The 16,953-nt window shown below is 46.4% G+C and overlaps 1 protein-coding gene across 3 annotated transcripts; it reads right to left on the bottom strand.

The window, feature by feature from the left end:
- Window positions 1–437: 437 nt before the first annotated feature.
- Dsn1 (DSN1 component of MIS12 kinetochore complex) lies at window positions 438–10,436 on the bottom strand. Of its 3 annotated transcripts, none has more exons than XM_032904617.1 (10): window positions 10,285–10,436; window positions 9,647–9,970; window positions 7,532–7,605; window positions 6,536–6,608; window positions 5,391–5,481; window positions 3,658–3,717; window positions 3,197–3,274; window positions 1,998–2,145; window positions 1,124–1,211; window positions 438–695 (listed from the first exon to the last, which is right to left on the bottom strand). In XM_032904617.1, exons 1-10 carry the CDS (start codon window positions 10,307–10,309, stop codon window positions 610–612), a joined length of 1,047 nt encoding a protein of 348 aa, XP_032760508.1. In that variant the 5' UTR covers window positions 10,310–10,436; the 3' UTR covers window positions 438–609. The 3 variants fall into 3 exon arrangements, with proteins under 3 accessions (XP_032760508.1, XP_032760506.1, XP_032760509.1); XM_032904615.1 differs by having other exon boundaries at window positions 459–695; window positions 1,138–1,211; XM_032904618.1 differs by lacking the exon at window positions 1,124–1,211 and having other exon boundaries at window positions 554–695.
- Between the last annotated feature and the right edge of the window lie 6,517 nt (window positions 10,437–16,953).

Here is a 16,953-nt window from a genome sequence, read left to right on the forward strand (position 1 = left end):
AGGTGCCATTCAGGAACTAGAACTTAAAAAAAGACAAAAACCATGGGGAATGAAGATGCAGCTTCATGAGAGTGTTTCCCTAGTACTCACAAAGCCCTGGGCTCAATTCTTAGGGAGGCAGGGGAATTCCCAAAGGAATTCAATTCAAAATTAAAAACTAAAGCACTCTACAGACATTAGGACACTTCAGAAAATGGGCATTTTAAAAATGTCCATGCACACCCGTTATGTGACAACCTCCTATAATCTGCCTTTAGTCCCACACTCAAACTTTAGCATCAGTCTTTTTTTTTTTTTTTTTTTTTTTCCGAGCTGAGGACTGAACCCAAGCATCAGTCTTTTATGACGACAATCTACCGTGGCCCCTAAAACATTGCCTTAAGGTTGGTTCTAGATGTCTTTGGATCGTTTTATGGGATGAAAAGCGCTGACCATAAAGATATTTAGAGCAATGAAGGTCATTTTAAGCATCTTGCACACTATTACAAAAGTGTCCTTAACACTCTCTTCTGGATACAGACATGCAGTCACTCAGGAACAGTGAGAGTGCTGTAGGGCCGGGACTTCCCAGCTGACTGCTGTGAGGTAAGATCCCTGATAGGATCCTGATCACTGGGTGGTAGATGAGCTCTGTAGATGGAGCTTGAGCAGTTTTCGAGCAGGTGAAGAATCTAACTGCTCCATACTTCTCTTCTCTGCAGAGGAAAGAAGCCAAAAAATACATTTCAATTATATTCACACAAAATGTATCAGACAGAGTGCCAGACAGTGAAGGGTAGCAAATGACACATGAAGTCCTTGTCCTCAAGGAGATGGCAGTCTAGTAGGAAAGCCAGCATGGTGTGACAAATAAGACAATGGCTGGAGGAAGCCCAAGGAAAAACAATGGGAGAGCATCTGCAGTTTTACTTCATGCATCCTTGAAACTAAAGCTGTGAAAACACCGGGTATCTTCATGGAGTGCATCTATGGAATTTACATCGAGGCATTTCCTATCAACATTCAACTTCCTATGGGAAGTACAACAAGTCTAGGGACCTTATGCCCGGAAAAGCAGTTTGCATCCCAAAGAGAATCACATAGAGCCGACCCTAAGCTTGGTCCCCTCAAGGGATGCACTTACTGAGCTGTACTGACACCTTCTGGAGGTACTGAGTACTTTCATCCATGAAGGCTTGCAGCTGCTTCACTGCTCCTTGTAGCTCATCCATCTGCAGGGGAAAGGTCAGCGTGAGCTGCAGGGATTCTCCGATTCCCTGCACTGCCAGACCAGCTCCCTCCTGCTTTGGGCATTATGCCCTGGTCTTTCAGCCTGAACTGTTTATGGCAGACATTCTCTCTTGGCACCACTGAAACACACCCCACGCCCTGCTCTATGCCCCAGGAGACTGACCCCCAAACCTCTACCCGTAAGATGCCAGGTCCTCTACTGGTCACTGTATATAAAATGGCAGCCCTGCCTCTCCTGCACTGTCTACTCCTTTTACCATTTTGTTGGTATCTAACATCATATATCTACTTTAAATTTTCCCGGTTTTCCCAAGGTAGAGAGATTGATGCCCTCTTTTAAGCTCCAAAGCTTAGGATTTAACTTGCATTTGGAGTATCCCCGAGGGCTACACTTTAAAAGGCTTGGTTGCTGCTACTCAAGTGTTACTTACCCCCATGAGGTGATGGGACCTTTAGAAGGAGTTAAGGTTCTTCAGAGTCTGACCTTGAAGTGGCTGTTAGGACCTGACCCTTACTCCTTCCCTCTTTTTCTGACCCCTTATCATGAGGGGAGGGATGTCCTTTGTCATATGTTCCCGTCACAGTCTATTGCATGGCCACAGGTCTAAGTCAACTGGGTTTAAGCAACCATGAACTAAAATCAGCAACCAAAGTGATCCAATCCTTCTTTTATGTCATGTCCGGTCTTGTCACAATGTCATAATGCTAAAAAAGATGACGGGTCTGGAAAGCGAGGTAATCAACCTAAGAAGCCCAAAGGAACTTACCACTAATTCCATATAGGCAAAGACTTCATTCTGACTCTGTACTATTCTCTGATAGTCGGGTTTCGTGTTAAGAACTTCCTTCTGGGAAGACCTAAGGTAGGCTGCAGGGTCCATATTCACTTCATTGATTTTGGTTTCAGTTGATCCTCTAAAAACAAAACAAAAGTAAAAGACTTTTCCTGGAACTTTTCCTGAATCATTTCCTGGAAACAATATAATAGAGTCTTTGAGAGGGAAACACTGTCCTCCTCAAAAGTCATGTTTCTTAGTCTCTTTACATCACTTCTGTAATATATCACCTAACTCTTTTTTTTTTTTTCTTTTCGGAGCTGGGGACCGAACCCAGGGCCTTGCGCTTCCTAGGTAAGTGCTCTACTACTGAGCTAAATCCCCAACCCCTAACTTTCTTTTTTTTAAATTTATTTATTTAATGGATATGAGTACACTGAAGCTGTCTTCAGACACACCAGAGGAGGGCATCCGATCTTATTACAGATGGCTGTGAGCCACCATGTTGCTGGGATTTGAACTCAGGACCTCTGGAAGAGCAGTCACTGCTCTTAACCACTGAGCCATCTCTCCAGCCCCCCACCTACTATTTTACAGTTGCTTTGCACTTGAGATTTAGTTGAGGAGAAGCTTTCAAATGCCAGCTGAGAGGTTTATGATGCTACACTTAAAATCCTAGCAATCGGGAAGCTGAAACTACCCATGGCTGCCTTGTGAGACCATATTTTAAATGAACAAAACTAGTTCAGAAGCTAAATGAACCAAAATCTACTGCTTTCCCACCTCCCTCTGATTTAACTGCCAAAGATGGCCGCTCACACCTTATACCTCCTGGGCCACTTCCTTCATGGCCGTTTTCACTAAGGCCTTAACCAAGGGACTCTCCTATCTACAGCTCAAATCCATGTGCTCACTAATGTCTCTTGAAGACCATTGTTGGCACAGTACCAGGTGAACAGGTGCAAGATGGCTATGTGCCCGTCTCCCTGAGCATTGTGAATGGTGGCCAAAACCACAACCTGGAAGCAGTTCTGTTCTGTTCTTTCCTTCCCACCAAGAAGACACTTTAAATCGACTGAAGTATGAGAACAGATTTAACACTCAATTTGTACAAATGGATTTGAAAGAAACTTAAATTAAATTCCACGAGGTAAAAAGACAGTGGCTCCTTTCCAGTTCCCAGGTCTAACCTGGGCATCTCTTCAGGTGGAACCTCGTTCTGGTACTGCAGTAAGAGCCGATCCCAGGCCTGACGCTCTAAAGAAAACCTGTGGAATTTGAGAAGGGAAATTCAATTAACTTTCGCCGACATTTGTAATCACTCAGGGCAACAGTAAGTACTTTAGGCAGATAATCTGGTTATAAAATGCATTAAAACATCGTTAAAGGATTAGAAAGCTCAACCGATTCAGAGGATATTAATTTAGTCAAATACTACACAAACTGTTAAGATCAAATTAACACCATTATTTCCTAGACTCCACCCTATCAAACTGTCCACCAGGGCTGTTCATAAACCTTGCAACGTCTAAAGCAGACACGCAAGTGCACCCACCAGGTGCTCCAGGCAGGCTCTCCAGGTTTGGTAATTTAATGGAAGTAGAACAAAGTTCAGTTTTCCCAGGAAGGCTAGGTTGGTCCTTTCACTTACTTTGTTATATATTCTTTCACCTCAGCTACTGATGCTTCCAGTGAGAAATCTGGTGCTTTTCTGGAATGAAGATGATATTATAGGATCAATATGTATCCTCTGTCAAACACTTGCTTTCCATGAGTTACATAATTTTAATAGCACTAAAATATATTGTTTTTTATTGTTCAGAAAATGTTCTGGCGGGGGGGGGGCGCGGGCAACACAGTATCTACTCTGCACTTGTCGAAGCTAAGTGTTTTTTAAAATGTTTTTCTCATCAATTCTCATTCATATACCATGGAAATTAACCTTCCTAAAGACAGTTGTTTACTCTCCCTAGCTTTAAAAGTCCATTGACTACTGCAAACAAAATTAAAGGCAAACCTTAGTTTTAAAAGAAACTTGGGCTTTTTTTTTTTTTTTTTTTTAGGATATATTTAATTTATGTATGTGAGTACACTGTCACTGTCTTTAGACACACCAGAAGAGGACATCAGATCCCATTACAGATGGTTGTGAGCCACCATGTAGTTGATGGGATTTGAACTCAGGATCTCTGGAAGAGCAGTGAGTGCTTTAACCACTGAGTCATCTCTCCAGCCCAGAAACTTGGTTTTTAAGACTGCCTATGTCCTGGCTCCTCGCAATCTCTCATGGCTCAGCTCGGTTAGATGATTAGCTCTGATAGGAAAAAAGCAGGCACTGAAACTGCTGAACTATGAAAGATCCGTGGCTTTCCACTACTAAAGACAGATTAGCAGTGACGAAATTCTTGTCTACCAAGGCATGTGAACTGTATCTCTAGAAGAGATGCAGCAGTCTGTGCTTAAATATGTAAAGAGGTTTTGTTGGGCTAAAATATTTCATGTCTGATTAGAAATGTCACTCTTGAGAACTTGTGGAAGGGAAGACCTTGCATGAATTCCAAATTCAGATATAGTGCATGATTCGTTCCAGGGTGGAATTAGAGTTGTGATGAAAGCCCCACCACCCTTGAAGGTCTACCAAAGGGATGATAACCTATTAACATAAATTCTACTTATGTGTATGTGTGCACATCATACAGTGTATGTGGAAGTAAGAAGTGAATTTAACAATGAATTCGCTTCCTTAAACCAAGGGAGGCATAGATAAAAATAAGTCCATGAGTCAGCTTGTTCAGTGAGAGCGCTTACCTTTCCCCAATGAGCCATCTTGCCAGTCCATTCTGCTAATATTCTTGCTTGCAAACATCATTTGAATGTGGCCCTCTGCATGGCAATCAGAGACCCGAGGAATGGTCCCCTCAATCTTTCTTTCCACAGCTGTCACTTTCCACTACCCAGCTTTTTGTTTCAGTCCTAAAGTGAAACCATTAAGGTCCTCTCTCAACATTCCCTCTGACACTATTCTACCGCTGACTTCCTGGATTACCACTGACTGAGACAGAATTTTCTGTGTTATCTCCTCTAAAACAAATATGACAAAGGGGACTTGACTAATTTATCACTATATCCCCTTCCTCATCTAGAAGAGTCTGGTACAAGACAAGCATGGCAGCTCACGCCTGTAATCTCAACACGTGGGCAGTGGGTGTACAAGGGTCACCAAAAGGTTGAGGCCAGTCTAAACTACAGAGACCCTCTCTCAAGAAAGCAAAAATAAATAATTACAGAGTGTGGTGGAACATAGGTGCTGGATGGACTTATGTGAGCCACAGTTTAATTATAATCAGGTTTTTCAATTAAGGACAGAAGGGCAACAGCGCTTACTCTTTTGAATCTTCAACAAAACATTTTTGTAGAGTTCCATCATTTCCCAGCCTGTCTGTAAAATGTCTCAATTCTTCAGAGAGAGAAGATGCTAGAGAAGATAAATTTATGTCATAAGATAGGAAGACCACAAATGGTCACAATAAGCAGATGACGAAGATATTAAGGGGTTTCCAGGTCTAGGGTCTCCTATCCCCTCCCGGCCCTCATTCACACAGAACAGTCATGTAATATGCAAAGACTTCTGGGGTTGAAGGTTAGCTCCCCGGCAGAGAACTTTCCTAGCAAGTTCAAGGTCCTGGGTTTGTGCCCAGCACCTAGGCCTGGTTAGGATGGATTAAACAGTAATGGCCTCCATGGGCGCCTATGTTTGAATACTTGGTCCCAGTTGGTGGAAATCTGGGGGGCTATCGTCTTGCTAAGGAGGTGTGCCTGTAGGTGTGGGTTTTGAGGTTTCAAAAGACTTGTTCTATTACTCTCTGCCCCCTGCTGTAGATCAAGATGTGAGCTCTGAGATATTTCTGCCACCATGCCTTTGCACTGGCACCATGTACTATAGTTCCCTGACACTGTAAGCCCAATTAAATACTTTCTTTTATAAATTGCAGTGGGGGCTGGAGAGATGGCTCAGTGGTTAAGAGCACTGACTGCTCTTCCAGAGGTCCTGAGTTCAAATCCCAGCAGCTACACAGTGACTCACAACCCTCTGTAATGAGATCTGATGCCCTCTTCTGGTGTGTCTGAAGACAGCTATAGTGTACTCATTTATAAGTTAAAAAAAGTTGCAGTGGTCCTGTTTTATCACAGTAATAGAAAAGTAACTATATGTGTATGGGGGGAGGGCAACAAAAATACCAAAGAAAACTTATCCTTTTCTTTGGGTGGATAGCTAAATGGGAGGCAACTGGATAAGTGTTTTTATACTCTACTCATGAAAAAGCAGTTAGATAGCTATATAATTTCACTTTTTCCCAAAAATGTCAATGCTATCACTGAAGAGAAAGCATCAGAGAAGTCAGGCAACAGTGAGGAATGCAGTGATAGGAGCAATTTGTAATGTAATTTAGAGAGGACTGAAAACGTCCTGGCTGGCTTCAAAGGAAGGGATGAGAAAGGCCAGAGACCTGACCAGCTTAGCAACTCACCTTTGGCTCTAAAACACTCAAGGCTGAAGTCCTTAGTGTTCTTTAAGAAAGGTTCAAGTTTTTCAACAGAGAACTAAATAAATTAAAAAAAAAAAAGAAAGGCACCTTTAGAACAACCAAAGTCTCCCAAGTAAGCTGTCTGTGGCTTCTCGTTACTATGAACTTCATGACAAAACTATAGAGCCTAACTTTTTCATCCAATACTTTTTTTTTTTTTTTTTTTTTTGGTTTTTTTTTTCGGAGCTGGGGACCGAACCGAGGGCCTTGCGCTTCCTAGGCAAGCGCTCTACCACTGAGCTAAATCCCCAACCCCCATCCAATACTTTTTATACAGATAAGTATATAAGGAAAACTTCTGTTGCTCACTCTCTCTACATATTTTAAAAATATATTTATATACAAATGTATATATTTATATATTACATATTTTATATATTTATACACACATACAAAGACATACTTTTTTTTTGTCTGTTTCTTGAAGACTAGGTTTCTCTGTGTAGTCCAGGCTATCCTTGAACTCAGAGATCTATCTAATAAGGCATGTACTGCCACACCTGGCTTATGTTTTGATTTTTAACTCAGGGAAAACAACGGTCATTTAATTCACACAAATAACTTGCTTCTCTAAACAGTCAGAAGCACCAATGCCATGAAACATAACTTAAAAGAAACCCAAGTGCTTCTTACACTGATCCACCCTGTCCTTAGCCTTGAAACGTCTACAGTAACAGATCTGACCTCTCTCCACTTCCAACTCCCACCACTGCTGCCATTGAGCAAAAGAGACTGGGAAACCTCTCAGCCGCTCCCAGAGCCGCAGTAAGGCTCAGTGCAAAGACCAGTCAGCTGCCCAGGTGAAAGCTGGCTTTTAAATCCATCACAGCATGGCAAAGCATCTTTTCCTGGGTTCATCGCTGATACTGATGTCTCCCTGAAGTTGTGACAATCATAGAGAACACAAATGAAAACACATCTGTTCCCTGGAAATCTTACCTGGAAGCTGGAGAGCAGGAGGGCGCCAAGCCGTTGGTTCTGTGCTAACTTCATACTGATTGACCTGCTGAGCTCTGACGTAAAACAGCATTCAGTGAACATCAAACTTAGCAAAACGACAGCAGAACTGAAAAATGTCCTCCCTCTCCATGGAACCCAGCTTAAGGCAAGCTGCCTTCTGAGCAAGAACAGAAGTCTAATTTTTCCAAGCTCACTGAGGAATGAAGTTGGCATTCTCTCATGCATCCAAATTTGTAAGTGTTAATGGAATCTTTTCATGCATTACATTAAAACCTCATTTAACAAAGCATTTGATTATATCATAATGAAACCTAGTGCTCTGAACGTCAATCAAAAAGCAAACAAGGATGATGAAAATAATTTAGGCGAACGGTGGTGGCGCACACCTTTGATCCCCGCACTTGGGAGGCAGAGGCAGGTGGATCTCTGTGAACTTAAGGCCAGCCCGGTCTACAGAGCGAGTTCTAGGACAGGGCTACAAAAGAAACCTTTTCTTCGAAGGCATTTGTACAATAGGGCACTGCAATGTGCTTCAGTACATAATCCAAACAGCTGTCTTCTGGGGTTGGGCTGCTGCTCGGTGGTTGAACCCTTGCCTTGACTGTGCCTGGATTGAATCTTACCCTCAGCACTGAAAAGTAAAAATCATTTCTTCTAAACAATATAAGCTCTGCTTTATGAATGAAGGAACTCAATCAGATAAGGAAAGCGGACTGTCTGAAGACAGGCTGAAGAAGCCATTCTTCAAACCCACGTATCCCAGCAGGGTCTGTGGCATGCTGCCTGTGGTGAGCTAATATTAACAGCCAGTACCAGCTGAACACCCGCTGTATATCGCCTTTCTTTCCTGCTATGCACGTCTCACTAAAACTTGAAGGCAAACATCTCTTAGGTATTTGGGCTTTTTTTTTGAAACATGGTCTTGAAATATAGCCCAGTCTGGTCTTAAACTCCTGGCAAACCTCCTGTATCGGACTCCAAAGTGTTGAGTTCACAGGCAAGAATGGCCATGCCTGGCATCTGGTTAAGACTCTTTGCTCGAGGTTGTACAAGTCCCGGGAATGGACTTGGTGGTGCCTTACGTAATCACGCTACCGACCCAAACAGCTGTAAGACGTACATGCTCTATTCTCAATGACATCCACTTAAAACCAATTATCATAGAGGAGGAAGTTGGCTTTAAGGAGTCTTGCCCTTCAGCTGAAGGTCTTTCTGGCCGTAAGCCTGGCAGGCAGCCAGGGATACCAGAAATATTACTCGTCTTATTACATGGGTGAGTCCGCGTTATATGAACTGATGCTCTGGGATGGGAAGGCAGGGCTAGTCACGGACGAGTACTCTCCTGGCACGTCTAGGCAGTAGAGCCCACGGCACTACGACAGCCGTGTTGGGACTTGGCTGTTTTACTCAGATCCCTTCCACACATGCGGCCACCTGAAAGGACAGTGATACGTTAAAGGAAACCCCCGTGGCTTTAACACTGAGGGACCGCTATCCGCCAAGGGCGAGTGTTCTGAGGCTTATTCCGCCCAGCGTACTGAGGACTTTGAACACAGCGGAACTGAAGCTCAGGCTCAAACGGGGGACTAAATGTGGGGCCTCAGGCATGATAGCTATGTACCTCACCATTGAACTATATACCCATCCCCACCTAATGTCCTTTACGTGTATCTTCCTTCTGGGTCATTCTGGGTTAAAAAGGCTAGAATCAAGCAGGTCATCAGCCCGTTGGCCTTCTGTCCCACCGTAGGGTATGAGACGCAGAGGAAACTCAAATCCCCAGCACCCCAGACAGGATGACGTGTTAAACGATTCACAACCAGAATCTCTGTTCATGGCAGCTAACACGTAAACATCGATTAATGCTAAACGCCCACTGGGTGTGTGGCACTGGGGTACATAACACAAGAATGTGCCTACAGAATTATCTCCATTGTACAGGTGAGGAAACTGAGGCTCAAGAAGGTGATGTGTTCAGAGCTGCATAGCTAAAAATGTCGCCAAGTCCTGTCTACCTGCTACACTTTCCGTCACTCATTTCCATGCCTCTTAGAGGGGCTGGAAATCCACGGTTTTATGTACACAGCACCCCACCTGTGATGCCCGGGTGAAAAGGAGCCAACGACTTCCGCCGGTTTATCTCTTTCATGCTTGCTCGCCTCCAGGACTGCCTTCTGTCTCTGTGACGGGCAGACTGTTCTTGAGGAGACAAATGAAAGGACCTCAACTGAGGTCCCTCCTGGGGGTCAGCACCACAACCTTCCCCCTCTCTGGGGCTCCGGCCAAGGTGGTTTTGTTCCTCTGAAGTGCCTTGTGCCATCATTTCCTGGTAGGCAGAGGATCGAGGCAATGCTTCCAAAGGCTCGAGACTTGGTTGCAATGGACGATCCTGAGTCTCCGACATCGTTGGTCCCTGGTCTAGCATTTGTCACAGAAAAGTCAAAATATAAAATCGAGACTGCATCAGATATGCACCTCAGTAAGTATCTGAGCAAAGGGTGACAAGAGAAAGTGCGCATGCCTACACGACAGCTTCCCAGGAGCCTAGGCAGAAGAGAAGGAGGAAGGAGGGAAACCCATTTCCCTGGTGATGGAAACACAGAGGGAGGCCTTTTTGCAAATCTGCACACCTGTGATTCCAAATCCACCAGGAGCCCAGGAGGATTCTTTGATAGTTCAGGAGCCTGAACCCAAAGCAAGAGGCACTGAATTTCACCGTAACGTTAGCTCACCTTCTGATTTGGTCGCCGAAGTCATCCTGGATGAAAAGAGGAAAACAGGAAAATGAGGTGATCTGTTCTGCACATTCCGGCTCCAGTCTCACGGGGTTTCACTATCCCATAACGGGCCTCATGCTTCAACTGCCCTCGCTTGCAGCCGATTCTCGGCAGGGGTCACGAGAACTAGGTACACAGAACCTTATCTTAGTTCCTGATCACTTTGTGAGTCACTAGCTCCCAGTTCTGATGACGGCATTAGGATCTTTGTTTTCCAAACTAGAAAACAAACAAAACAACCCCACATCATCGCTTCTTATTCTCTCCAGATTCTGCCATTCCTGGAAATCCTACTTTTTTTTTTTTTTTTTGGAACTGGGGACTGAACCCAGGGGCCTTGCACTTGCTAGGCAAAGCGCTCTACCACTGAGCTAAATCCCCAACCCCAAATCCTACTTTTTAATCTCTGCACACATTTGTCCTTTTACCCATAAAACATACGAAGTTACTTCTCTGTGGCAGAATTTGGTGGCCACACATCTTTTCTTTCTAGAACCGGCTGTAGACTGCCCCACATTCTCATTCCCAGCACCTGTCACAGACAACAGACTGAGAGAGGCAGGGAAGGGCATCCCTCCATCTCGCATGTAAGTCTCCTTCCCAAGACTTCTGAACTTGGAGGATGCTTGGTAAAGAAAAACGAATGGATGCTGAGGGACCATACTGAAAGGACAAAGAAGGGTCCTTCAAGGAGCTAAATCACCACAATCCTTATAGCTGATCACAGACTCAAGCTTGGACAACAGACACGTAAGCGCTTATGAGCCTGCACACGGCCTTCTTACATCAGGCCATTCAACTCATTCCACAACTCTGAATAAGATACTGTATCAGAAGGCCCAGGTTCCGTAGGCAGCCAGCCCGGAGCACAGCAATGCAACTCTTGCTGCCACCCCAGCCCTCTGCCCTGTCCGTGGCCACTATCAGGAGTCAGGGATGCCAGCAGTGCAGGGCAGAGAGGAGTGGCCTTCCTTCAGGTGTCCTGTCACGAGAACGTCTCCAAGCCCCGGGGCCCGGCAGCTGGGAGCCGAGGGTGGGCTGGGCAGAGAGGCGGATCGGAGACAGCGAACCACATCCGGGGAAATGTCTTCGACTTCCGAACCCCAGAGTGACGCCCGTCCAGCCCAGCTCCCCTTCCCCGTTCCTGAAACAGTAAACCCAAGGTCACCTCTGCAGACTGGGCGTCACCGCAGAGGGTCGTCTTCCCTGTTAGTCTGGTTCCAGGTTCCGCGCTGCCGCAGCTACTTCCGAAACTCCCGCCGAATAACTGCGCACGCGCGGCGTACGGCTCCCGCGCTCGCAGGCACCACCCCTGCCTCCTGGAGCGCATGCGTACTGCGGTTCAACGTTCTCGCCGTTAGCCCACCTAGTCCTAATGTTTTCACCCAAATCCGGATTAATTACCTTTGTATCTACACCCAGACCGGGGGATTGTCCTCTCCAAAGCAGCAGTTTGGTGATTTTCCTGCCGTAATCCTACCTGTGAAAGTCAGAGTCTGGGGCTGTACTCCGGTTCCAGGCCATCGCTTCTCCATCTATCTCTTTCTCCAAAAGTGTGAACAGTGACTTTCTCCGGGGAAAACTGGAGCTCCGAGCTCAGTTTGTCCCCTGACTACCTACTCCTGCTCCATGGGCCTCTCTCATGTTCCCTTAAGCCTCCAGCAAATTTCAAGTACACCCCTCGCCAGTGTTAACACTGTAGGCCAACCCTACTGCTGCCACCCCATGCCAATTCTTGCCCCTGCTCCTTTGTTCGAGCATGCTTTTTGCCTGGAAAGCCTTTTCTTTCTCTTTCTACCCTTCTATGTTGACCCCAGATGTTCAGTGCTCCCAGGAGCCCAACCCATTCCTGCTCCATTGTCTCATGCCTGGAAGGGTCTTCTTCAGGACAAGATATAGAGGCATCGGAATGCCCCCACACATCAATGAAGTGATTCCTTTCAGATCTGAACCTTGTGAATTGAGAGTAGTACGAAAGAGTCCACAGGGCCAGTTGTGGTGACGCATGCCTTTAATCCCAGTACTGGGAAGACAGAGACAGGGGGATCTCTGTGCGGTTGAGGCCAGCCTAGTCTACATAGAAAGCTCCGGGCCAGCCAAGGATACATAATGAGACCCTGTCTCAAACAAAAGAAAAAAAATCCCCCAAAGAAGCAGAAGATGGATGGCTGAAGCATAATTTTGGCCATTCTTTGATGTAATTGTGGGCCCTCGCAAGTTTTCTGATAAAAGGTAGAAATGTGTATTTCAGAAGTTTCTACTCTTGCCATTCTTGTCTAATAGCTCCAACAGCTGTCTGAAAGAGGTGTGTTCTTGATTCCCTGAATACCACTTTCTGGAACATGTGTTGATGTCCCCAAAACAGAGCTCAGTAGTCCCAGCCAGAGACTACTATGTTGGGGCGGGCTGCCTTGTGAAATCCAGTCTCAGTAAAAATCCTTGCTTAGAATTCTTCCATGGCTCCCTTCTGTTCATAAGACGCATACAAATCCTTTCCCTGTTCCCTCTCAGACTTTCATTTCTTGAACTCATACCTCTCCCCTTTTCTGGTTACTTTAAAACAGCTTCTCATATACCCCAGGCTGGCCAAAGATGACACTAACTTCTGAGCCTCTTGCCTTTCCCGCCCGAGTATTGGGATGACCAATGCATGCCAGCATGCCTGTCTTTGTCTCTTTTTCCCAGGCCTTTAGGCAGCTTTCCCTCTCTGAACTTCTCCTGTTTCCTGCCTATAATCCATTACCATCTGCTTGACATCCCAGTGTTGGGTGTGCTCCCTGGGGCTCCCCAATTCTGTAATTGATGCTTAATATCTTATTTCCCAAGCCCATTATTATAGCCTCCATGGCTAGCACGGGTCTGGCTGTTGTTAGCCACCCCTCCGTCCCAAAAGAGAAGATCTCTAAAACTGTTAGGTCTCAGGCTGTCCGAATATCCAGAGCTAAAACTGGATTGTAGGAGGATTTCTGGCAGTTAAATAAAAACCAGCATTCCTCCGGAACTGGTAAAACTGGTTCCCATCAGCCAAAGGGACATATGGCAACCTGTGGTGGCACTTAACAATTTAGCCAAGCCCATGCTGCTCCGTCACCATCGAAAGTATCTATTGCACTGGCTAGTCCTCCCCAGACCCCTCTCTCTGCTCTATTCTCTTTGTATTTTGCTGTCTCCACTGTTCTCTCCCACTTCTGAAGCCCTGGCCATGTATGTTCAGTCTACTTCTTTCTCTGCTCTGAACTACTCCAGACACCTCTGGTAGTCCAGTCTTATATTTATAATAAAAACCTTAACCATATTATGGAGAGGGCTGATTGGCAGCTTCTTTTTTTTTTTTTTTAAATATTATTTATTTGATGTATATGAGTACACTGTCACTGTCTTCAGACACACCAGAAGAGGGCACCAGATCCCATTACAGATGGTTGTGAGCCACCATGTGGTTGCTGGGAATTGAACTCAGGACGTCTGGGAGAGCAGTCAGTGCTCTTAACCACTGAGCCATCTCTCCAGCCCCTGGCAGCTTCTTTACTGAGTTCCTCACATACAGTAAACAGTGTCCAAGATGACCCCATGACCAAAGCTTTTCCTGGAGTGTAGTTTCCTCCTACACTGGAAACAGCTAATTTATATAACCAATAAAATATCTTAGAAATGTAACTTTTAAGGCTTAACCATAAAAGACATTGTGATTTCTGCCCTGCCCTTTCAGAGACCCTCCCCCGCCCCCATCCCACACACACAAAGCTAGTGGCTACACTGTAACACACAAGCATCTCTCCCTGTGGAGAAAATGAGTCTCTTACTTGACAGCCAGCACTGACTTGCCAGGTTTGTGAATTAGCTATTTCGTAAAGGACTTTTTCAAGCTCCGGTTAGAAACACAAGTAACACAGGCAGGCTGCCTGGGACTAAAGCTCTCTGCTAGACTGCCTGCCTAACATGCATGAAACAGCCCCTGGGTTCCATCCCCAGACACACGAAAGTACAAATACTCACAGCCTGGTTGGTTGCTGATCGCATGCCTCCAGAAACACCGAAGTAGAACTGCCCGGCTCCCAAATCTTCAGCCCATAATCATGGTAGGATAGGATACATTTGGGGTATTAATTCCACACTGTAATGCCTAAAAGTATCTTTTCCCCCCATAATAAATTATTGGAAGTATGTTACGGAAAAGCCTGATACTATTTTCCTCCTTCTTGAATGTTCTGCACTTGTTCCTCAGTTGTGGTGACACACACTTCCTGAGAGACACTGAGTTACCAGCCATGAGCCACCAGAAGCCCCCTCCCCACACCCCACCGTAGTGGTCCCATCTAGGTGATTCCAAACTAGCCAGCTGGCTCCAGTTTCCCCCTCCTCCTAAGAAACTCCAGGTGGATTGGTGTCAGCTTTCAAATGGGCTCCCCACCCCCACCCCCGCACCCCCCTCCCCACCTCTCTAGGGAAAAGCAGAGAGCAGGCAACTGTTTATATGACATACTTTATTTCCAATCTACAACCATTAAAAACACTTTGTAAGTTTACACTGTACAGTTCTCATATCTGAAATAAGACACAGGGCAAAGACAGCTGGTGGACTAGATGCCGTCCTACCACCCAATATGTCCTGGGAAGGAGCCTTTGAAGATAGAAAGGCGGAGGGGGGCAGTGGGAGGGAGAGGAGGAGGACAGAACAGAGGAAGGGAGAGGTGGATAGTTGGCCCAAGGATGCCCTTGGTCCCTTCCCTCCTGAGGGGTCCGGCAGGGCCCACGACTGCAGGACCCTCACCAGGAAACCAGGCTGAGCGGGAAGGGGCTTCACAGTATTGGCCAGGTTGAGGAGGGGAGCAAGATGGAGAGGAAAGGCTCTAGCTCTTCCCTAGGCCCTGGGGGTTGGGACTGATTTTTGGCACTGTCTACATGGAGTCCCTGGAATCAGGAGGATGAGGAGGTGCAGCATGGGAGTGTACACGGGATTTTCTTCTTGCAGCCTTGGGTTTCTTTCCCTTTGGACAGAGGCCCTCTGGCAAGGGTGAGGATCCAAATGGATAAATGAAAAGGGTCCTTCTTGCCTCCTGCTTCCAGGGACTCTCCCCCTTGCCTGCTGTGATCACCTATGCAGCTTTCCTGAAAATCCTGAAAGTGGGGGATGGGGAGCTGGGCTGAAATGGAGCCAGAGAGATAACAGGGAAACTGCAAGACCGCTGCCTTCACTCCAGCTTCCAGAAAGAGGAAATGCCACGGTGTTGTTTTGTTTGGGGCCAGAGGCCCTGAATTTAGGACTCCCATTGACTGGTTGTTTCCCCTTGTCCTTGGCTCAGGCCAGCCCCAGTTCCTGCCCAAGCTGCACTGAAAGCTCACCTGGGGCCACAACCTTGCTGTTGGCAAACTTGTCCACATCAGAACGACTGGAGGTTCTTTCGTACCCCAACCTGCTGGGTCTGCTTCAGTGGGCCAACAATCTTCACTTCTGTCAATGTTCCTGGTGATGTTTCTACTGTGGGGATGGAGTTGTCAGTGGTGCCCCAGCCACCTTGGCAACCTGGTACCTCCCAAGGCAAGCCACGTTGGCAATGTCCAGTTGCAGAGGCACCAAGAGGTCTGGATAGATGCTAGGAATGATGTGGTGGGTGAGCCCCCTGGGTGGAGAAGTAAACTAAGGCACAGAGATCAATGGTTGAGCCAAGAGAAGAACAAGGGTTGTCCAGGCCCAGTGGATCCAGGGGAGGCTCCAGAGCCCCAAAACCCAAAGGATATTTGGGGCCCATAGGGTCATCCTAGTGCTCCCATGAGGACCATAAAAGGGGAGGCTCAAACTTGGGATAGGTTTCCAGATTACAGTGCAGCTGAGGTCTCTCTTCATAGAAGTGGCACTGGTGGCTTTTCATGTGGTGTGACAAGGAAGCCAGACTCAACTGCCTCAGTTCTTCCAGGATATTCAGAGAAAACCATGGAGCTAGTGAAGGGCAGGAAGGGGAGGCCAGGTCAATGGGGTAGGCAGAGAGAAGAGGATGGTCCCAGGGGCATGAGGAAGGAAAGTGGTCAGGTGGAGAAGCCTGGAGCAGGGACTGTGGCCCAGGACCATGTCCTCGGTCCCCTCTCATGGATCTATGGATTCTGCAAACTGCAGATGCTGTTGGTTCAGGGGATTTGGTTCTACCGAGATGAGCTGATTTGCAGGGGAGAGCCGATGGGATGGACAGAGAGGCACAAAACAAAAGAAAGAGAGGTCAAGCTTGCCCCACTTTATACCAAAGCCACAAAAAGTGGACTGGAAAGAGAAGACTCAAGGATGAATGAATAGCAAGTCTGTCCGTGTCCACCATGCATTCTCCCAGTGGAAGGTGATGCTGTGGGGAGACTGAGGACAGGGAAGACAGGAGGCAGAGAGTGATGAGTCTGAGGAGGAGGACTGGAAGGAGATGGAGAAGTATGATCCATGGAAGAAGCAGATAGCTTTAGTGAGAGAAAACACAAAATCAACACAAGACGGGATAATTCCAGATCTGAGAGCAAACCTTGGAATCGGAAGACAGACATGCCACTTCCCCGATGAGGTGAGCATGTGAGTTTGTTGGCACAGGGAGGAGACAGCCGAGGTCACACACAAATCCACAGGAGGGAACAGTACTCAAGAGGACA

Source organism: Rattus rattus, chromosome 5 (assembly GCF_011064425.1).
Source record: "Rattus rattus isolate New Zealand chromosome 5, Rrattus_CSIRO_v1, whole genome shotgun sequence".
Classification (NCBI taxonomy): Eukaryota; Metazoa; Chordata; class Mammalia; order Rodentia; family Muridae; genus Rattus; species Rattus rattus.

What these genes read in the sequence shown, in the direction of transcription:
- Dsn1 (XM_032904615.1), bottom strand. Translation starts at nt 10,309, where the DNA reads ATGACTTCGGCGACCAAATCAGAAG. An exon ending in TTCGGCGACCAAATCAGAAG is followed by an intron (nt 9,971 to 10,284) that starts GTGAGCTAACGT and finishes GACAAATGCTAG; the next exon opens with ACCAGGGACCAACGATGTCG. An exon ending in TTGCCTATATGGAATTAGTG is followed by an intron (nt 1,212 to 1,997) that starts GTAAGTTCCTTT and finishes TTTCCCCTGCAG; the next exon opens with ATGGATGAGCTACAAGGAGC.